Source organism: Streptopelia decaocto, assembly GCF_964273445.1.
Source record: "Streptopelia decaocto genome assembly, chromosome: 3".
Classification (NCBI taxonomy): domain Eukaryota; kingdom Metazoa; phylum Chordata; class Aves; order Columbiformes; family Columbidae; genus Streptopelia; species Streptopelia decaocto.
The window spans coordinates 64,383,743-64,407,240 of NC_138656.1; the positions used below are offsets into that span (position 1 = coordinate 64,383,743).

Genomic DNA, 23,498 nt, shown 5'->3' on the forward strand with positions numbered 1-23,498 from the left:
AAAAAGATAGTGAATTCCTGCATTTGGCAGCACTGTGTCTTTTCCTGTTAATTCAGGACTCACTCTTTCACCATCACATCTTTCCCCTGTATCTTTTCTTGTAGAGCAAAGTCAACCTTCAGTTCAGTGGTGGGACAGACTATTTGGATTGCACCAAACCTAATCCAGTCTTACTCTCAATAATACTAAAATGCTTAATGTATTTGGTGAATATACTTAGATTCACAGAATCATAGAATAGTTTGGGTTGGGAGAGATCTTCAAAGGTCATCTAGTCCAACCCCTCTGCAATGAGGAGGGACATCTTCAACTAGATCTGGTTGCTCAGAGCCCCATCCAGCCTGGCCTTGAATGTCTCCAGGAATGGGGCACCTACCACCTCTCTGGGCAACCTGTGCCAGTATTATGCCACTCTCATTGTAAAAAATTTCTTCCTCATGTCTAGCCTGAATCTCCCCCCATTTCATTTAAAACCCTTAGCCTTTGTCCTGTCATAACAGGCCCTGGTAAAAATACACTAAGTACAAGTGTGCTCTAGTTTCATAAATATACTTTTTAAAAAAAAAGATATTGAGCACAGTGTGGCAGTTTGAGTAAACTACAAAGGTTAAAATTATAGTTGCTAGCCAGCTTTTTCAAGGATGCAATGTATGCAGCAATTCACCATGAAAAATTAGAATTATTTTATTTTCTACTTTTTTTAATCTTCCATCTCTTTCCTTAAATATTTCATCACCTATATACTGATTTTCTCTATGTAACATTTTTAAACATCAGTAGATAACTCAATAATTGCACAAAGCAAATCAATTAGTATTTCAGGACACTTAAAAATATAAGACTTTCACAGCAAGGCCACTGACTATGATATGCAAATTCCAAATCATTTGAAATGCTTCCAAACAGTAAATTAAATGTTTTAGTCAGGTGGCATGTGATTGAGAAGATGTGCACTTACAGATATTACAATATGATATGATGCCTGCAATGCTTCATTTGTGCCTTTACGTTTCATCAGATAAGCAGAACCACAGTTCATAAAATCTCATCTACACAGTTATGGCACAGTTCTACACATACATTCCATAATGCACAGCAGCTTCTATGTTGGTGAACATAGAATCAAAATTGGGACTTCAAATGAATAATAGATAAGTCCTCCAGCATGTATATGGTAGTGTTGTGTTGAGCCAAAGTAAAGTCAGGTGGTAAGAAAAGTGGACCACAGAGACTAATCCTTTAGGAAAACATTTGGCTTGTTTGCTGTGAAGTTTCAGTCCTTCCACTTGGACATTTAAACATCCTACATTATCTACAAGACACGTAACAAACTCGGCAATGGCAGTTAACAGAAAGACAACTGTCCAACCTACCTTGTGTAACACTGAAAGGCTGTTAGAAACCTTTTCCTTCCAACAGCAAATATACTACTGCATTTAAAAATTAATTAAAAAGAAGTCACACCATGACATTCTTGTAGAAATATGTGGAAAACTTATATTGCTCATAACAGCTGAAATTAAGAAACTATATAGGTCATATTTTAATATAAAGGACGTGAAATTATAGATCACACGGTAGATAGACAGTAACATGGACTACGGGCCCTGCTAAATTGACCAGGACCTCAAAATATGCATGTACCTCTTCATTTGAATTGTATTTCAGAATAACTGAAAACTCCTGATTATTACCCTTACTCCAAAGGCACAATGTAGCACTGAACATACACACTGTAGCTTCAAGAATTTCAGTAGTAGTGAACTGCACACATAAACACAAAGTATATCATAGCATAGTATGTACTGCAAGGCAATAGGATTTTAAGAAAACACAGGCTCAAGTCACAAATCTTAAAATTACAACCCTTTTGATTAAAACTTTTCAAAGTAAAGATTAAAATATATGCATATTTTAAAAACTGAGCAGAAAAGCTAAGGACAGATCTATCTGTGAAAACTATGTGCTGTTCAAAGTATCTTCAAAGCAAATTGTAATCACCTTCTGCACTTACGAAACATAGTAGGCTGGCAGAAAGGGAATGTATATGATTGTGAATCAAGCCATGCAAAGATTGCTTTAGTCCTTCCATTCGTCCCATCCCTACTTCTCAGAAAACTGCTTTTCACCTGTCTGTGCCTATCATCATCTTCTGTCTCAGGCACTAAAATAAATCAAGTCCCCCTTCTCTAGGAGTTCACAAAATTTTAAACACAATTGTTCTTATTTGTCCATTTATTTGGTAAAGAGCTAACAGTGACACAAGTCACACAGCATTTGTGTTTCTGTTTCTCTCATGACTGAATGATAGGTCCCTTTTGCCGACTTCATTTTCTTTCCAACAAGCACACAATATTTAGCAGGTCACATTTCATTTTCTTGCCAAGATAAAAATGTTCTTAGCCTACTAAGGAAGACCCACATGCTGATATAAAAGCTTCTCCAACTTAATTTTACTAAGTGATTGTGTGATGCTTAAATGGGATTTAGGTAGACAAATTACAGCTTTGATACTGCAGAGCAGCAAAATGGCATCTTGACAGCGGTCTGAAAGGTCCCAGCAACCCAGCATTCCAAACTGCACCATAAATAGAACTGAAAAATGTAGAATATTTTAAGCATACCTGCTTTGGGCTACTTACCAAGGTCCTAGGTATCGACTGAGCAAGGTAGTCTCAATGTACTTTATCATAAGATGACCACAAAATCAAAGGTGTTGGATTTCAGCCTCTTAACTCCTAGTGCTTTTTTTCTCTACACCTCCACACTCTATATAAGACTGACAAGCAATTTTCAGTCCTTAGAATATTCTAACGCCACTATTAATACACACTATCCATACGCCTCTGACTACTTGACATTCACTAAATAGATTAAGCTTCAAGTAATAAATTTTCTACTTTAATTTAGTTTGTGTAATATATAAAACATCCCCACTATTGCTTGAATACAGTGCTTAATAGCTATATTTTATTCCAGTAGTATAGACTATATATAGTGTAAATATATGTTTATGTGTATATACACATTGATGTAAAAATAATGTGTTTGCACAAAACACTACAACTTTTAGCACAATATATTGAACACTAAATCCACTGTCAGGAAGACTCCTTGTGTATGCGTTGTATTACAAATGAACATGCCTAGTTTAAGCCAGAGCTGCCATATATCAGAACTATAGCCTGGGTATCTTTCATATAGGAGTACCACTGAGTTTACCTGCAGAGAAATACACTTGATCTGTACTTTCACAGCATGCCTGCACTTACGACTACTCATATATAGAAGAGAAGGAGTTATCTGTACTCTACTGACTTGTTGATTTTGTCAAATACAGCTTAACTTCAGTGTAGTTTAGCTATAATGTTCAATACTTTATTGACGGTAATTGCAGTCATTCCATTCTTCCAAAAAGGCAGTTTATGTAATATCACTGGTAGCAGAATATTCTCCCTGACAATGTCTAGCCATCTTAACCTAGATTACTATGTGAGCTTCAAAGCCTGAACATTTTTCACTTTATGAATATATAGGTCTTTGCTGAAGCCACAGAGAAACAGTTATCTCGCTTTTTTAATCCCATCAGGAATATGGAGTTGAGTTTCTTACATTTAAAAAAGAGCTTTTTAGAGTACCTTAGACACAGACAAAATATATGGGCCATCCCAGATAGCACATATAGCAATAGCACCCAGAGGGAAAATAATTACACATACTCACAACTTAAATGCCTAGACAGATCTACAGCATGCATTAAACATAACTTCTGTCCATAATAGACCTGTGTCATTATTCACAAGCCTTTAAGAAGATTTCTGTGTTCTTCATGTTCCCTCAAACTACACCCATTCATCTTTTTACAGGTCTTGCTATCCCTATAAGCCTCATCTCCCCAACCTGCAAGCAATTTCTCATGTTTTCCTGAACAGAGTTCTGTACCAGAGGAAGGTTGCTATTACCAGATCACTAATGTCACTTCATAAGTATTTACTGAGGTTTCAAACCATTTCTACTGTTACAAGATGCAGAAACTTAAACTCATTTTTCCTGTGTCTTTTGATCAGATAAAAGTATTATTAAGATACCATTTTTAATAGCTAAACAAAGATTTGAGCATCCAGAAAGCTCATTCATTTTCCCCTAAGTAAACTAGCTGGTCTAAAAAATTATCTCATCCCTTCCTATATGCCTTATATTGCTCATGCTTAAGTATGAGACTGATATACTACAATATCAAAGATGAACTTAGACCAAACTGCTTCGGCTTTGGATATGGGAAGCTTCCAGACTACGAAGGACATTCATTTAAATGGATGTGGAATGAGCTGGATCATAATTCAAGTTTCCAAAAGTTCCAGGATTAGCAATATAGACTTATCAAACTTCTAAATTACTTCTAAGATTTAAAGCTGGAAACTCTGGGATGATACCTTAAAGCAAGATCTCTGTCTCATCTGCACAGGACCAATTATACATTAGGAATTTGAGGTGTTAGAGTAGAAGATCAAATATTTCTGTTAGCTATATTTGTTTAGGTTTTATTTTACTTAAGACTGAGCAATAAAATTGTATAGTTCTATTAAGCACTGACCAATCATTATTTTATTTAGAAGTTACATAATTAAGGATCTGCCCTTGGCTGGCAAGGTTCAGTGCAAGACACACACGAAAGAGGGAAGAGAAGAGGAAGGAGGAAACAGGAAGAGAAAAAGAGAGAGAAAGAAAGAGAAAGGAAAAGAGAAGGGGGGGCAGGGGGGAAGTAACAGGGAGAGAAAGAAAAAGAGAAGGCAAGAAAAGGGTGCTTTGTCCTTGTAAACAGAAGTAGGAATGCTCCTGATCTTGCAGAAGGAGAAGAGTACTTATCTCCAAGTATATGGTCAATTTTTACCTCTGAGGAGCTTGGTAACACACGTGACCAAAACTGTCTCAGTCAAGAGACCAAAAGATGTTCACAAGTGGAAGCTTCATGAAAAAATTATTGAGAGCTGCATAACTTACTTTCTCCTCCTCATTCACTGTTGATCACCATTCAAAAAATCTCTTAAACTTGTATGATAGTTTATTGACAAAATGCTGTGGCCTGTATCTGACAGAGTTGATCAGAATGGAAAGCCTGAAATAAGGCCCATAGTTACAAGGATCTGCCTTATATTAATAGCATCATCTGGAGAAATCTTCCCTAATTCACTAGCTAAACTGCAGAGAAGTCAGCGTCACATCCTAGTTCCTTCTACTGTATCCCTGTTTCACACTGTCCCATTTTCAAGGAATGAAATATCTGGCCTAGTGAACATTCTGTGCTTAAAGTAAGATTTAGGGTCTCCGATAACTCATCTTTGAATATGTGATATATGATTTATGTGCCACATATTTTTCAAGTTAATTTCAAATAGTAGAGGAGGGAAGAAGAACACAAGGGAAGAAAAGAGACAAAAAATTACACTAGTATAAAAAGATGCAAGCATTTGTTTTTTCATGTTTTAGTATAAGAAAATAAGTTGAAAGGCCAACATCTACATAGCTTTTTAGAAATTAAAACACAAGACAAATGATTGAGGATAAAATCCTCTTGAATTTTTTACTTCCAATAAGAGCACAACACACAGACTGTCTTCACCTGTTATTTCTTTCAAGCCAAAAACCAAAACAGCATTAGTGGAGTAGTGCTTGGAAGACTCTAAGATCAATATTGTTGCGTCTAAGCCTGAATCTTTCTTCTCTGCAAAAGAAAACCATACTTGCTTCAAAACTTTGAGCCTAACTGAACTTACGTGTAAGCTAAGGCTTCCTTCATTCAAGAAAAGAGACTCAGTAGGCCTCCAATATCTTGAAACAGTATCCAGACTCTGTGGAGTGCAAACAGTATATCAAGTGTCCACAATTGCTCATTACATCCACTAGGACCTACATTTTTTTTTTTTTTTAGAAAAAGAAAACTTTATTGTGTCCCTTTCATCAAATTAAAAAGGATTAAATTCTAATAAAAGGCTTTAAAAAACAGGTATCTGGATTTCATCTGACCTAAAAGACATTACTTAAAAATGTTCATTGAATCCTTCAATCATCAGGTAACTTTATATATGTTCCACATGTTGCAGAGAGTTGTATGCTCCACTAACCCTGCCTCTCACAGTTCTCAAGCCCTTTCTCAAATCTCTACATGCTAAAATTTAAGCATGCTGAAAAGGCATTAAATTGTGCTAGCCCACTGGCCACAGGTACCAAAAGAACTCTCCACAGTGGTCGTGATCTCAGCATTAACCTCCAGCCCACGCATAATTGCAATTCGTGTACTCAAAAGGATAAGCAGACTTCCCAATAACAGTTGTTTGTCATGTGCGATACTATTGAGGCAAGGAATCATCTGTTGGCTCAGCTCTAGATAGAAAGTACAAGCAAATCTCAAAGGAAAACAGCTACATTAGATTTTGTTTGTTGAAGTTCAGTGGCAAGATAGCCAAGTTCCTTTCAAATAGAATTACACAAATCCAGTGAAGTACTAAGCATGAGCCACACCTATTCTCTGAAGGTAATGGAGATCCCAGCTGCTCCTTTCACAACAAGGCTGAGAGTTTGTCATGCTACACAAATGCAATCTTCTTTTTTCCTTTCTTTCTGTACAAAGTATTTCCATTTTATAACAAAAAATCAGGTTTCCAAAAATTCCAATCACATCCTGTGGCCTTGGAGATTTGAGAAAAGAACTGAAGACTTTCCCACTTTTCCCCAGAAAGCTTCATGACACATGTAGCAACCCACCCCTTGTTAAAAATCACAGTCTTTACAAGGAACCTACTAGATCTTAAATGCCCTCCATGCCACCCAAAAATATTATGGGATTCCACTGGGACAGGAGGAGGAAAAAAAAAAAAGGGAATAGCCATGGAAAGTTGTCTACCAGTTATGTATGTTCTAGCATATTTGGTCTATATGCCAGTTCTTGCAAATCTGGATGCATTAAGGATGGTCTAGTAATAATACAGAAAATCTCAATTAACTTTAAGACATCATTGTTTGGCATTAGGTACTATCTTTGCCTTATAAATACAGAAACCAAGTTCCAGATATTATTCTGACTTCTTGGGCTAGTTTATTTTCAGAAAGATAGAAATTAAAGTAGCTGAGAAAAAAATGAATCAATCAACTTCCTACAGCAACATTTGAAGGGTATTTCTGCCATCCCAAGTTCCTAGGCATGTAGTTCTCAGTATACCGCAGCTGCCATGTTTTCAACCTCTCTTCCCCGACACTGTATCCCTATAGTATATAGAACATTTTACAGGCCTCAATTTATGTGCATGCTGAATTGTCTGTATTATCTAGATCAGATGAAATTAAATTATTACAGGATGAAAACTATCCTTTTAACACTGTTCCACTATAAAAAGAATAAGTGTTTCCTGCTCTTTTCTCCCCTTGGGTTTACAAAAAAGTCACAATCATACTTATTTCCTGAATTCAACCTACATGCATTTCAAAATGAGAGCTAGAAATATGCTTCCCCCTCCTTTCATAATAGAAATCTTTGACCAATATCACTGAACCATAACTACAACTGCAAGTAGTATTTTACTGATGCAATTTCTTCACAGAAAAGCTAAGCTATAAAGCAAATTAAAACCATGTCTCTAACTCTCAGTGAATATAGCTATGTAATAAAGTGGCTACAGAAAACATTGTCAGTTTCTTTCTATTACCAGATTTACCACTGAAAACTTTAGTTCTATCTCCTTGTATGTCATATAAACTTTTGTTTGCCTCCAGTACTTGCAGCAAGGTGTAAAAAAAATATGACCATTCTGTAGTACTCAAAAATAACAGAGTTAAAAAAAAAAAACAACAAGATTTAAGTTTAAAAAAGTAGGTCTCAGCTTCTAGCTTGTTTTAGTTCTGGTTATTTCAACTTCAGTCTTAGCTTCACTATTAGTATTCCTCACTTTCTAAGACTTCAGTTATTGTCACCTTCACCAAGTGGTACATAATTTGTGAATATTGTCACTCTTCCACAGCTAATAGGGTTTCAGCAATTCATTGCTAAAACAAACTGAATAGCTTCCATACAGAGAATTTATTCATATTTGTCCAAAAGGATCTAAATCCCTGTTTTCCATTTCCAAGGACACTGACCCAAATCCAAAAGCAGTTGAGAAGGAGAGAGAGGGAGTAGGTTATTTCTACTTTACTTCATCTGTTCTCCTGTCCAGAGAACATAAGTAAGCAAGATTTTTCAGCCACATAGACTAGCTTAGTCTTTTAACATGAGAGGTATACTGTTTACTTCACCAATATTCTTCTCAGTGTTATTTTTTCTTTGCCTTTCTACCTCTACAGGATTTGTCTCCATTACTAATTATATAATCCACTATTCACTTATATTAGTTCTTTGCTCATCACCTGCCCTTTTTTCTAACAGTATCAGGATATCAGACAAGAAAGTAAAGTGCTTAAATTGGGGGAGTTATCTCTCTCTTTAGTTAAGAGCAAATCTCCTTCAGAAGACAAATCAGAGCTCCTCAACTTGTACTGTGAAGTGCTGCACAAAACAAAATAACTATATTAATGACTGATAGAAAGAATATCTGCCTAATCAAGCTACATGCCTAATGTTAAATGGTATATATACTTTCCCCAGCACTTTATGTCTCAGTGGCTTGGGTTTCTGTGGTAGCTTTGGTAGCTTTTTTTTTTTGGTTATGCTTCTGAATTGCCTTATTGAGTTTTTAGAAAAACAATATAACATTAGGACATCTCTAGCGTAAGAGACAGCAGCACTCCTCTCAAAACTTTCTTGATTCTTTAAAAATATGAAAATCCTTAAGTGAGACTAGGCTAATGAGTAACTCTACATATTTTAGAGGAGAAAGACACAAAAGCTCTCTCAGTGAAATAATGAAATGTTGATTTTGGAATTCACATCTAAACTTCTGATGGAAGTCTGCACAGGCAGAAAAAAAGGAAGGTAAGGGACCAGATCTTGGTATTTTTATTCACAAATTCTATTCTGCACTCAGAAACAGCAAAATAAATAATTTTATTTGTTCATATGAAATTTTGTTCTAAGAGTTTAATTCTACAGACAATGCAATCTGTCGTACACCACTTCAACTAAATGAAAAAAAATGCTTACTTTGAGGAAGCCAAATCACAGTAATTTCATCACCATGATGAAAAGTTTCACTGCCTCTGAAGAAACGTGAAAACAGTTATCCTGAAGATGTTGCTTTGAATAATAGTATTTCTATACTTAAATGTAGCATAAAATAATACTTAACTACACTTGAACTAAACAGTCGTGTGAATTACAATCGTTTATCATTTGGAAGTGAGTCTACACACAAAACTGAACACAATAATGTTTTTCCCTTTGTGATAGGGAACAGTTAATCACAGATTACAGGAAAAGCAGGGATAACAGAGAGCATCCATTTATAACAGAGGTTGATTTTGGATCCAAGCTTGTTTTATCTGGCATATCAGCAATACTACAGGAAACCACACTCAGATTAGAGTGCATAAGGTTGAAAGATTCACATTATCAGATTTCTCATGCTGCATGCTGTTGCTCTGGGTAGTATCTTAAGACTGGTAATAAAATACAGATGCAAATCTAGGATATTATTTTTTAATCTTTATTTAAATTTATAACTTCCTGTTTATGTTGTTCAAATATCAAGGTCGCAAGAGCTTATTAGTAAAGGCAAAAAAATATACTGTGACCTGATTTAGAAAGCCACTAAACTTCTACATCCTTCATGCATTACTTGTCCTTCCAGGGTCTGACCCTGCAAACACAAAGCATTCCACTAATAACAATAACTGGATATTTTTCAAAAGTCCCATACTGGCCATGTAAGCATTTGTAGAATAAGAACATTTAAAGTGTAGCAGTCTTAAGCAAAGGACAGTATCTCTATTTACACAGCACTTTATAGAGGAAGCTTCACCATCCTCTCCACACCACTGTGGATTGCCTTAACACAAATATCACATTTAAAAACACATACTTGTCATGTTGCTATTTTTCTAGTCAACTGATACATGTGGGGAGTTCATCATTCATATTCACAATGACTGCAATAACAGGATATATTTGAAATATACATATCTGCACATAATGGCATGCACTATTTAAAAACTATTAGCCAGAAGAGTTTCCTTTAATATTGTGCTGGAATACTCATACCTGGGAAGGAAACCTGACCCCAGCCTCTCTCTGTTTGGGTCAGTATGATTCAAGAAGATCAATTACAGATTTTAAAGAAAACAAATAGTCCCACATCACACATTTCATATAATTGAATGCAACAACAGACTATCCACAAACACTACTTCTGTTTCTGGACACACTGAAATAATCCCCTTGAGCCTTTTTTTTATCAAGCTGAAGACTGAACCATGAACAAACTAATCAAGGTGTATCTCATCTTTTTCTTTCAGGCCTTGTACCAAGAAAACTGTCAGATTCAAGGATAAGTTCTTCTGAGGGTAGAAATCATGAACCTACTAGATTTAATAATGTTAGAAGAACAATAAAATTAATTTAGTATTCCATTACACACCCACTATATAAAAGCACAAGGCACTTACCTAAATAGCAGTATAGATGCTTCATTTATGAATGTGGAAAGAACAGCTTAACTCACCTTCCGAGTACACATCTATTCTAGATAGATACAAGTAATTTCCATTTAATGAAGTTATGCAGAGATGTTCCATAGCGAAAGGGGATGGAAGAATAATAATAATACTGGAACACAAAAGGCTTCTTACAACGGTGGGAAATATGACCTTCTCTAGTCTAGAATGTTCTTTAAAATACTGTTTTAAAAAGCCAAGTACATCAGAATAGCTACAATCTCCTTATTTGTTTCTCCTTACAATAAATCAGTCTATATTGCCACAGCTAGGCCATGTCTAGCGGCCAATCTGTCTGCTTTAAACTACATGGTCTGTATCTCAGGCCTATATCCATAGTCTAATATTAAAAACACAAATTCACTGAAAACTGTTCCCAAAATCTGGAAGTCCTAGAGAAGCAATTCAGCTGGAATTTTAATGCAGCTTAGTAATATGCAGTAATTCTAAACATCATATATGTTGCATCTTAGGTAAAGCGACATATATTGTGATGAAACCAAAGTCCTCCATTGTATGATACAGTACACTGGGGACAAAAATTGAGTTAAGAATTTGGAAGATTTTAGTAGGATATAACATCCACTAACAATAACTGGAGTTAAAACACGTTAAAATTTCAGGCTTTGTTTTAGAGCAAAGCTACAAAGATATACAGGAAGAAAACATTGTGTGTGCATGTGTGTGCGGGCATGTGTGTGTGTTTGCTAATTTAAGAAAAAAAAGAAAAGGTAAATTACTTAAAACAAATACTTTCATGTTAATTACGTATCTTAGTGGAAACTAAGGGTGACAATCACAATACCTTAAAAATCTCTTTAGGTCAAATAAGCCTAAATACACTTTTAAACATAAAACCTACCATAAAATCTAAAATAAGATGCCAGCTACAATAAGCTTTGTTAATAAAAAATAATCTAAATTATTTTAGAATAAGCCTCTAAAAGCTTAAGCTTACTTCTTAAGACATTCTATCCAAAAAAGGCTGAATGCTTTGCTGAAGTTTCTTTGCACTGGTAAAAATTACAAGAATTATTTGTACACATACCTAGTTGAAATTACCACTGATCAAGTTTTTCATAAAACATACATAAACTCCTAAGTGCTTGCGTAGGAGTGATTAATGTTCATAAAACAGAAGAGTGGGATTCTAAAAGTAGCATCTGATGACATGCCAATCAATATTTTGATCCTCACAGATTTATAACAGCTGTTTCTTCAGCCCAGCTGATACAGTGAAAACATCTCAGTGGGGACACAGAAAGGTTTCATTCCTAACAGAACAGATTACTATGAATCTGTATGCATCATTTTAAAGAACTTCCCCTTGCATGCTATTTCAACAATTAGTTTATCTTAAAAGCTAATTGTTCTTGTTCACTGTTTGGTGTAGCTAGAAAGTCAACGAAGCTGATACAAAGATAGAAACAAAGCCTCATTTAAACACGAAACAATACTAGATGCATCTTAATAGCTCTCTGTAGCAACTCCCTGATTTTCAACTATAGCTAATGCTTCAGTTTATCTATTCATTCTGACAGCTCTGGGACCCTCTGGCTCCTCTTGTTCTTCCAGTCATTGTAGAAATAAACTGCTTACACACATATGTTCAGCAGAACATTAAGACAGAACAAAATGTTACATTCTGGGTTGTATGCTCCCTTTATAAGGACTGAAAAATAATTTTTTGCCACGAGGAAGTCAATAAGAATTTCACCAGAACTTCAAACAAACCTAACTTTCACACTAAAATAAGTGCACACCACACAATATTAGGTATTTTACTCAAGATATTTCAAATAACAGTCATATACGAAAATTGGGTAGTGAATGAGAACAAATTACTTCCTTGGACTCTCTGTGGATTTGGTTTACCAGGGAATATATAAGTTCTGTTTCACTTCTAGAAAATAATTGTACAGGAACTGTCATACTGTAGACAGATGCTACATTTTTAAACTAATTTCAAAAGTGATCTAAAGGTCTGCTCTACAGAATATAATGGCTTTTTAACATGAAATTTAATAATTACTCAAGTTTATGAAACAGATCGAGCAGAGTAATTTCATCTCGTTCTACATTGTCTTAATAATGTTGCCTCACTTTGAAACTAAATGTTATATTGTAGAGGTACTTAGATCAATTAATGGATTAATTCATCAAGGGATAAATTCATCTATGGATTTTCAATTAATTTGAAATACTTATTTTCATACCATGCAGTCAAAATTCCTTCTTATTCCTAGAAACAACCCTATTCTATGGCACAAGAAGAGTCTAAAACAGTGCCCTTCACAAACCATGTTCAAAGTCATGCACCTGAGCAGTAGAAATGCTGCTCTAGTCACACTAGGCGTCCATCAAGTAATCTTAGGCACACACTGCTCAGCCACTCAGCTCCTTTTGCACAAAACTGACAGCCCATTCGACAGTTACTGGGAAGAAAACTCTCTGTTGTCATAACAGCAACATATAAACATAGAATCATAGAATAGTTTGGGTTGGAAGGGACCTTAAAGATCACCTAGTTCCAACCCCCCTGCCATGGGCAGGGATACTTTACACTAGACCAGATTGCTCAAAGCCCCATCCAACTTGGCCTTGAACTCTTCCAGGGATGTGGCATCCACAGCTTCTCTGGGTAACTTATTCCAGTGCCTCACCACCCTCATGGTGAAGAACTCCTTCCTCATATCTAATCTAAATCTACCCTCTTTCAATTTAAAGCCATTAGCCTTGTGCTTCTTATGCTGGGGGCCCCAGAGCTGGACACAGTGCTCCAGGTGGGGTCTCACAGGACCAGAGCAGAAGGGGAGAATCACTCTCCTTGATCTGCTGGTCACACTTTTGATGCAGCCCACAATATGCTTGGCTTTCTGGACTGCAAGTGCAAATTGCCATAAATAAAGGCTGGTAATAACAGAAGAGAGGTAGTGGTTAAAGTTCACATTATGCATGTTATAGTAGAGGTGGTTTTCACTTTGCATTTATCAACAAGATAAGGCAAGAAATCATATCAAAACTGTTTATGCCTTACTTTTCCTAACTTATCCAATCTGCCTGTATTTTCTGTATTTTCTGCATTGTGAATCTTCATGTTTCCAGGCACATGTCTTCCTATGAAAATATTTACAACTAAAATAAAGGAAAAGTGAGACAATGAGAATTTATTTCATTATAAATGTGCAACTGTTTTGTTTCATAAAAGCACAGAACTGAGGTAGAAGATTAAAAGAAGTATCTATATTCAAACTACAACAGATTTCACCATTTTTGAAGCACACTGCCTACAAATTATCCCATCTTCCATACAGATGAAGAGATTCACATGAAAAGTGTTGGCCTATAAATCATCATCTGCAGAACTGGAATTCCTGAGGGCTCATAGCAGCTCACAAATAAGGCAGAACACTTGCCACTTCTTTAATAACTGAGGCATAAGAAATTAACTGCACCCCTATTGAACTGAATGTTGCATTTTCTCATGCTAATTGAAGGACAGAGGTTCTGCAGATCACTGCTAGTATTATAACAAATTACTGAATAGCTTCAGATGTAACTGATGTTCACATCTATCAATTCAATTTAAGATTAATTCCATCCCAACTAGGCATTATAACCTGTCAAAACCTTTGTGAATTCTTCCAGAAATTGAGTTCTTTCTTTTTTTTCTATGATATCATAGATTAAGGTACTCAGGCATGTTGTCGAATGCTCTTCTAAAACCCCAAGTCTATTATAATAGCCCTTATTAATATGTCTAATATAAATTCGTTGAAGGCTGATCCATATAATATACAAAACCCACTTCGCTCTTTCCAGCACAACATATTCATGCGTGTACTAATTCTATTCTTTACCATGTCACAAATGCGTTCATCTCTAAAACTATAGTTACAAGGTCACTGTGTGAGACCTTTTTAAATATTAGCATCGTATTTGCCAGCTTCCATTTCCCCTCTAATGAGGCTGTTCATACAACCTGTTCAACAATCAGTTATATAATGTCATTACTCTATCAGCGCTTTCACACCAAGTTCTTTACATCCTTCCATAAATCTCAAATTCAAATACCTATCTCCTCTAGAGCTACTGAGCTGATACCACTCATCTGCCTTAACAAACCTATATCCAAGCTGACTCCACAAGCATTTTCATGCCAACAATAAATCCTACACCCAAAGCTGAATAACTTAATAAACCAGTATTTCTATCCTCCTGTATCTGCTGTTTAGATAAAAACCCTGAGGACATTAGTTGTCTGTATCTTCTGTAATGCTAAACACAATCAAAAATTTCTGTCTGTCTTTCATTAGTTTGCTTATCACCACAATTTTCTTTTGAACTACTTTATACACATGAGCCAGCATCATATCATCTTCTGTTTATATGGCCCTTCTATTTTAATCCTAAAGAGCCTGGAATACAAAGAGAAGGCTTAATATCAGCAATGGTTAATACTGAAGCAAAAAAGCTTTGTCTATTAGCAGTCATCTTGCAGAATATATAACTATTTTTATTTTCATTCTTGCAGACAGCAATGAATAGACAAATGACTAAGTGTAACAACTTGAGTTCCACTTTATTTTTCTGGGACAGTGTCTAATTTCCCCAACAACTGACTCAAGCTCTTGATGATTATGATTATTGTTATTACTGTTATTTACTATTACTATTGTTTTTCCCATCACTTTTCTATGCCACAAAAGGTCTCTCACCAATTAAACTATGAGCTTCAAAGTCACTTTTAAATAACACCTACCAATATGGTAAGCAGGCTCAGTGTTTTTTCCCCTGTAGTTAACAAACTGTAAAGATGATACACGCATTTAACTATTAATTTTGTTGGCAAATGACTGCCTTATCCTCCATGTCAAAGATGCAGCTGGGGGAGGAAAGTGAAGTTGCATGCATAATCAGTTATTATAGGGTATGCATGTAAAAGTTTCCCACCTACTCTGAATTTAGAATATATTTGCAATATTTACTATGTAAGTATACCAAAAGCAACTAGGAGGGAGAAGCACACTTACACAGACCCTAAACCCACACAACACACAACCTTAATACAGCAGAACTAATTCAGAAGGCTGTGCCCGGCTGTAGGAAGACACTGTGCTTAAAAGAATTCAGCATGCATACTACAAATTTATTTTTCAATTAAATGTGTGGGTTTTTTTTTTCCCATGGTAAAGAAAGCCTTCTTGTGTGAGGGCTCATTCTTCTTTGAAAATGAATAATTAATAGAAAACATTCCCCAATTATACCAAAACCAAAGCAAATAAGAAATGTCCTCTTTTATGCCATGTACTGTGTATGGGAATTCTTATATTCACAACTGGCATTTTTCCACAATTGTTGTAAAAGGTGACAAAAAAATATCCACAGGAATGAAATGGTACCAAGAATTTATTTTTTCAGGTAATATTAACAAATTCAGTATTGTCAATAATGGCTCAAGGCTAAATGCATGAAGTGTACTTTTGATGCTCTGCAATCCTATTTTTGTTACCACTACAAAAAATGCACACATAATTCACACAACTAAGTCAGATGTGCAACTGAGTCACACTCAAATCACCAGCTCTGGGACTTGCACCAACACACCAGTTCTATTCCTCATGGTTTCACACATCAAATTCAAAAGCCCTGTATGTTTTATTTATGTTACTCTGCACTCTTTAAAAGGCATGGATTTCTTCTAGTTTCATAGAGCTCTCTGGCTGTCAGAGGAATTCAGACTACTCATATTCCCTACCACTGCAGACAGATTTAGAGAACGCACAAAAAAATATATCACTGCAACATAGTATTTTATCACACATATTCAGAAACATAGTAATATGTACAAATAATGCTATTTATTCATATCTTCTCCCAGCCAAAAAGTTATTTACCAACAAATGTATAGCAGTAGTTCTACATTTTCAGTGCAGGATACGCTCCACAAAAGTTTATATAGAATGCATTTCCCTGTAACAGAGATTATCCAGGTATTTCTGTCAAACAGGAATACAGGCTGTTGAACAGCTAGCATAAATAGAGGAATACACTGCCATGTTCAGCATCTGATATCAAAAAACAAAATTAGCCCAAGTGAAAGTGGCATCTAAAACTCTCAGGGTTCATCTGACAAGGTGGTGTAGAAAACCAAATTAAATCCTAAATCACCTCTCACTGGAAGTGTGCAAAAGAACAGTGCCTCTGATATCTTTTTCTTGGACCTCTAAATTCCTGATGGCCAACCCCCACCTTTGCTTATTTTTCCCACAGCAGCGGGAAATACACAGTATGTTTAGAGCCATTTTCCAAATTTTTGTGATGAAGAGTTCTCTGATTCTTTCTGACTTCAAAGACTGCCCACACTACTTGGGTAGGTGAAGAAAGTCAAGATACAGTCATTTGCTACTAAAAAAACCCCTGATATAGGTATAATTATTTTTTTTAATCCTGTTTTGTTCACTTCTTGGTAATTTTCCTTTTTATTACATCTTAAATCCATGAATTATGACAGTAGTAGATACACATGTCAGTTGGGACAGAACAAGGCATTGGAATGGTATTTGGATAATCCACTCTGCAAGAATGTTCATTATTCTTCCTAAAGTTTCACAAGAGTTCCCTGGCATAATACTGCTACAGCTGCTTTACAGTCTAATGTTATTACAAGGTCTGATTCAAAGATAATGTCTGCTAGAGGAATCTGGCAGGGAGCAGAGCCTAGGAAAATCCTTGTGATGCTAAGGTGTAACTAATGGAGACTGAACTGCTGAAAAAATTTAGGGTAGTAACAGCTATTTGGTTTGAGTGTTGCAAGAATCCCAAGAGATCGTGGTTATTTCTCAGAACAAAAGTCATACAAATTGAAGTTACTTTTTATGTAAATATTATAATTTTTCTAATCAAAATAAATCCTAAGGGAAAAAAAGAAAAAGAAAAAAAGGTAGTGATCAGCAAGAGCCAGCTCATGAACTAGCTTTATTGGTAAACATCAAGAAATGCCATTTCCTGTTTCAAAGACATGAATGGAGTCAACATGAAGTTTAGCAAACATAACATTTTTGTCTGTCTTTCATACCTGTAAGCAAAATTTGGTCTGTACTATTGTTGGTGTGGCCTGTGTTGTCAGCATGTAACATACAAGCTCTCAGATATTTTAGACAGAACTCCTATTTAGGAAGAAAAATATCCATTAATTAAAGGCTTATTATGTAAAACACTTGAGAAAGAAAAGGAGATGATCAGGTATACACACTGTTTCATGTTTGCATGTATTTGTGTCCTGTTACCACTCCTGACCTACAAATATAAGGAGTCTGGACTTCGGGGGGAAAAAAAAGAAAAGAAGGGAAAAAAAACCCACAACCCTGCACCAGGAATTCATGCTGTCTCTTATTCCAAACTACTATGATCTCCAACAACTGTCAGGCCAAGTAGCTGGATAAGAAATTAGAACATGTGTGGGTGGATTCCTTCCTCCAGTCTGAATGAATTAAAAATTATTGTTTGCTGTATTATTTTAAAGCAGATTTTGGAACAGGTTAAAGAATCACTGTTCTGACTTTAGTATTTCAAGCCTAATAAGAAAGACTACTGTAAAAAAACTTGTAGGAGGAAAAAATAATAATAAGGATTTTAAAGTGCATCTTATGTTTTTATTTATTGCTTGGAGAAATTCACACATTCTTGTACAAGAGCTACCTCATTCATTTTGGCTGTGGTTATTTCAAGTTAAAGCATGTACACAAAAAACACACACAGATTCATGTCTCCAGTCAGTCTGGGCAATTTTACCTATTTCTAATACCTTAGGTTGCCCTTTAATTACTATGTTTTCCTTTCTCACATTCTAAACCTGAAACAGCTTTCACTTCCTCAACCAGTTACTAAATTATAAGAAAATAATATGGACAACAACTTTAAAGTAAGAAGTTACAAGCCATCACAACATATTTCTGAGAGCAGCATCTCCCAAAATTTTGGGGTTGGTTAATCCTTGTTAATCAGGCAGCAGTAAATACTCCTTAGAGAGTTTCTAGAACTGATCAATATCTGTCTTGTACACATACATGTAAAAAAAAATAACAAAAAAGAAACAAAAGTCATAATTTCCAGATCACCAAAAGTCTACCTGCAAAACTACTGAGTAGCATTTAAAATGAATGTAAAAAGGGTATACGTAGAATGCGCTATACTGCAGTATACCTTCAGCAAATAAGGTTTGTTATCTGCTATAAAATCCTGAAACTGGATTAAAGAACTCCTTTAAAAAAAAAAAAAAAAAAAAAAAAAACAGAGAATTTTACACATTGTAAGACCCCCTACCCTCCAGAACTGGCATATTCTCCTTCACATTTTTGAAGGCAGAGCCCCACGTACACTGACCAACCAGACCGAATGGATTAGATAACAACTAAATTCTACCTCTCCTCTCACAGAAGAGAAAGTACTTTGGGGCTCTTTCTTACAAATAGTCATTGATTTTCAGTGATTATCTTAAAGATTTCTACATTGCTTTCAAATTTGGTTGATATTGGAAAACAGCTTCAAAATTTATTTAGGTGAGAACAAGTTGATAAACAGAATCACCTAAGCCTTGTTCGCTCAGGAAAGTCGAATGCAAATTTACCAACATTATTCTTTCCAATACCAACTAAACCATTTACATGTACCACTCTCCAAATAAAGTCAGCAGAATGTTTTGCATGGTTAAATGCCATCAACTATGATGGAAATGATTTCTATATCAAGATTACAGCTGGGCGAAAAGGGAGGTTGATCATTTTTGAAAACTGACCTTACTCCAAAGAGGTCCCTATAAATAAATAGGAGACTTGACTTCTGCTTTACCAGATTACATTAAATAAGCATCTGTTTGTCTCCAGAAACAGAGAATCTAAGTCCACACAACAATCTTTAATATGTGAAATATTAAAATGATGCCGCATTATCTCTCTTGACTTTTCAGAGTACAGTGTACAATATGCACACCTGTACATATGTGGGAAGGAATTTTGCAACTCCTAATTTCATAACAGAGAGAACAGTTTTGAAATGAACTCAAAAAACTCATGTTAAAAACTTACACCTACAGACAGATTTAAAAATATTGACCAACCTGTCACCATTCATTGCTTAACAGACTGGCATCAGTCATATTCTGCTAATGCTAGGCTAACGTTCACCCCCCATTTCTCTTTCAAGTGTGAAATTTCACTTTGACTTTATAAACATCCTATATATGTCAGCTCTTGGAGTCAACTTACACTTCCGATTTGTGAGATACTGAGAAACACCTGTACTCCATGAGTTATCTCCACGGATGTCAGCAGCTGACACCACAGATCGAGTTACGGTGCAGTAGATGTTCCTGCCCCTACTATTCACACCTTTCACAGATACACAGCTTCAGTTCCCTCTCATGATAGATTACTTAGACCTTTTAAGAAAAGGATGGATTCTTCAAGGTCAAAAGCAAGTTTCTTATTCATTTCTAAACTACTACTATTTTGTTTCTCTCACATCCCACAGGAAAGAGGATGAATCAAGGCTTAAGATTCAAAAGGAACATTACATAGCACCTCAGTAAGCTTGCCTTAACCGCATATTACGCATACCTTTAAAAAACAGTGTTACACAATACACAAGCCTTTCTTGTTCTGATTCTTCCATTTTATGAGAAATTCAATATGACTACTTAGTGTTCAAACAACAGAAGAACAAATAACATGCAACCAAAAAAAAAATAAAAAGAAAACACACAAAAAAACACACACAAAACTTAATATTAACTCCAGGTTTCTGAACACAGTAGATCTTCAACCAACTTAAAAAAAAAAAAAAAAAAAAAAAAAAAAGTAAAAGAAAATAATTACAGACTGTTCTTGCCTTTGAGGTGCAAAATGTTCTTGAACTGTTCTGTTCTAAAAAAAAAAAGCAACATGGGAATTCATTGTGATGTCTCAAATACTGTTTTTCAAAGCATTGCAGCTTTGTTACATAATTTTCTTTGCAGACATCTGACTGGTGCTAACAATTAGAGAGCAATATTTACCACCCAGTGTAACGGTTATTACTAAATACATATTAAATGGAAAAACAAAAGTTCTGAGTTTAAAGGCATAAACCACGAGTCTCGTAACATGTTAAAATCCCCTCGGGACTTCAGTGAAATCAGACTTTTCAAACGTTTTGCATTAAAGAGGAGTTTGTTACCTCTTTGCCTGGGCAACATAGTGACATCTACATAGTGCTAGCACCTCCTAGCAGCTGTAACAGATCTTAGAAAGAAATCTAGAAGACAGCAAATGGCCTAAAAATTTGGCAGACCAGCACTTTAATTCAGTTGTCAGGTTGAGAAGGTCCCATCATCACATTATTAGCATTTAATTAAAAGTTCTACTGCACCTCACGGAATTACCAGAATGCAGCTATAACATAACACCAACAGTGCAGTAAATGAACACCTAAGACACCCACTTCTCATTTAAAAGGAAAATAATGATCACTGTAGAGGTTATCAAAAAGAAGATAGCGCATAAAGAAAAGGACATTCTCCAAAAGCTTCTCTGTGTGCATGTGAGTGGCACAGAGAGAATATTAAAAGAAATGCGAAATCAGTATTTTTCTAGCTGAAAAATGAATCAGCTTGCAGGTGAAAAAAAAAAAAAAAGCTAGTGGAAAATGCATGATGTACTGTATCTTAAATGTTCTACTTATAAAATCTCAGACTTCAATGTTTACCAATAAGTCACTATCTAAACATAGTCTAATTTAGGATGAGTTTTTTTATTTACACAGATACTTGATCAACTCTCAGTTATCTTCACACAGTAAAACTAGTATTAAGGAGTCAACTGCTTGAGATACTTTTTTCACAAAATGAGAGTGCATCATGTTTTCCAAAGTGAACCCTAAACCTTAAAAATTCCTTATCCCGTGTTCAGCCTATAGTGTGACATCAAGGTCAAAGAGAAACTTGCTGTTATTCCAGTGGCTTTAGTTAGTTTTATTTTAACGCGTCCATGGTATTTCCTTACTGAATTCTTTTTAATAAAGCAAAAAAGGTAAAGAGCAGCAAACGCGGGCACCAGAAGGAATACTGTGAGCTGAAGAATGGTTTTAAGACTTTCCTATGTGAGCTGATAAATTCAACAAAGTTTATTTCTCCCATCATCACCCTTCTTGATCTTTCCACATAACACTAATTGAAAAAGCAAACAAATAAAAAACCCCTTAGTGTCAACACATCTAAACACTCTAAAGGAAGATGATTGTATGTGTAAGAAATTGACTACCCGTGCAGAATTCAATTGATTCTGTTCCCAATCCAGTCGTGGTTAGTTTTCAACACCGAGAAAAGTTTTGTTACTGGCTAAGCGGATCAAATCGTCAGCTTAAGTAAAAGCAGCCCGAGCAGCCCGCATTTGTTTCAATACAGGCTACCAAGCTTCCCCTGGTCACAGAGATGCCAAGAGATGGGCACAACACGGGGAGAGGGCTGCCGACAGATAAGACTGTACAGACTATGCGACGCTTCGGGGACCAGGACATGCCGTTCAGCTGTCCCTCAACTGTAGCAACAGTAAGTATGGTTTGCCTCTCCGTCTTCGGTCCCTGAACCGTGACTCTGCTCCTTAATAAAAGCGTGTGTGAGAGAGTTAACGGGAGACAGAGCAGACCCGGGTGGGCGCAGACCCGCGGGGAGCTCTGCAGCAGCTCCCGCGAAGCCGGGCAGCCCTGCCCCGGGGCGGGGCAGCGGCGGCGGCCGCCGCTCGGCGGAGAGGGAGCCCGCGGCTCCGACCGGGGGCTGCGTTCCCGGCGCCGCAGCCGCCCTCCGTGTCCCGGAGAGGTACCAGCCGTGCTGCCCTCGCAGCGCTACCCCGCCCAGTCCCCCCTACAAGCTGGGGGTTACTTGTCACGCTCGGTCCCTGTCCCCCCGACCCTCCCGTCACCGCAAGGACTCCCGAGCCGCTGGCAAGGTCGCCTTCCGCTCTACGTCCTCCCTGGTCCCGGCCGGAGCGAATGAGGCATGGGCTCCCCGCTCCCCTGTACCTCTTTGCAGCGCCGGCGGTGGCTGGCCTCGGCTGCCCAGCGCCGCCAGGAGCAGGAGTAGCGGCAAACTTGCCCGTGCCATGGCGCCTGGGCAGCCGAGCTGCGAGCTCACCCCGCCCCGGGCCAGCCGAGCAACTGAGTCGCTGCCGGCCGACAGAGGAGACCCTGTACCCCAGGCAGGGAGCAGGACACACCCCCGCCCCGCCGCTCTCCGCCCCGCCGCGCCGGGCCGCGTCTCTGAGGGCAGGCGAGGCGAGAGAACGGGAAGTGCCGGTGGTCTCCCAGGGAGAGCAAAGCCGGGAGCTACGGCCAGAGGAAGGGGTGCAGGCTACCACAGGCTCCCTGCGGCGCTTGCCGCGGCCGGGCGCTCACGGGGAGGCCGCCGAGGCCCGCGCTGCGGGAGCGGCCGGGTGGCGCCGGGACAGCAAACGCCCGTCCCTCGGCGTCTCTCGGCGCACGAGGCGCCACGCGAGGAGGGCGGGCACGTGCCCTCCTATCGGCCGCGGCACGCGCCGTAACGGCCGCTCCCGTTGAGGTGCTGGGCTGGCAGGAGGGCAGGCGGCCTGAGGAGCGGAGAGCCAGGCGGAGCCGTCCTGGAAGTTGTCTAGCGATTTAAAAATAAAACGTTTATCAAGTTATGTGAGAGACAAAAATACCTGTGCTGGGAAAAAAAAAAAAAAAAAAAAAGCTTTCTGGTTAGGCATTCAGAAAACTAGAATTGCAGATAAGTCAAATACATTTTTTCCTGCTGTGTCTGGGAGTAGTATGCCAGCGCTAGCCACATATTACAGGAAAAAATCCATATC

General features: G+C 37.3%; 1 protein-coding gene across 2 annotated transcripts in view; it reads right to left on the bottom strand.

The window, feature by feature from the left end:
• The window catches only part of LAMA2 (laminin subunit alpha 2), a 359,087-nt gene extending 336,276 nt beyond the window's left edge, over window positions 1-22,811 (bottom strand). For both annotated transcript variants that reach the window (XM_082048323.1, XM_082048322.1), the window contains exon 1: window positions 22,693-22,811. In XM_082048323.1, the coding sequence (XP_081904449.1) occupies window positions 22,693-22,774 (82 nt within the window). In that variant the 5' untranslated portion in view covers window positions 22,775-22,811. The remainder of the gene's footprint in view (window positions 1-22,692) is intronic.
• Between the last annotated feature and the right edge of the window lie 687 nt (window positions 22,812-23,498).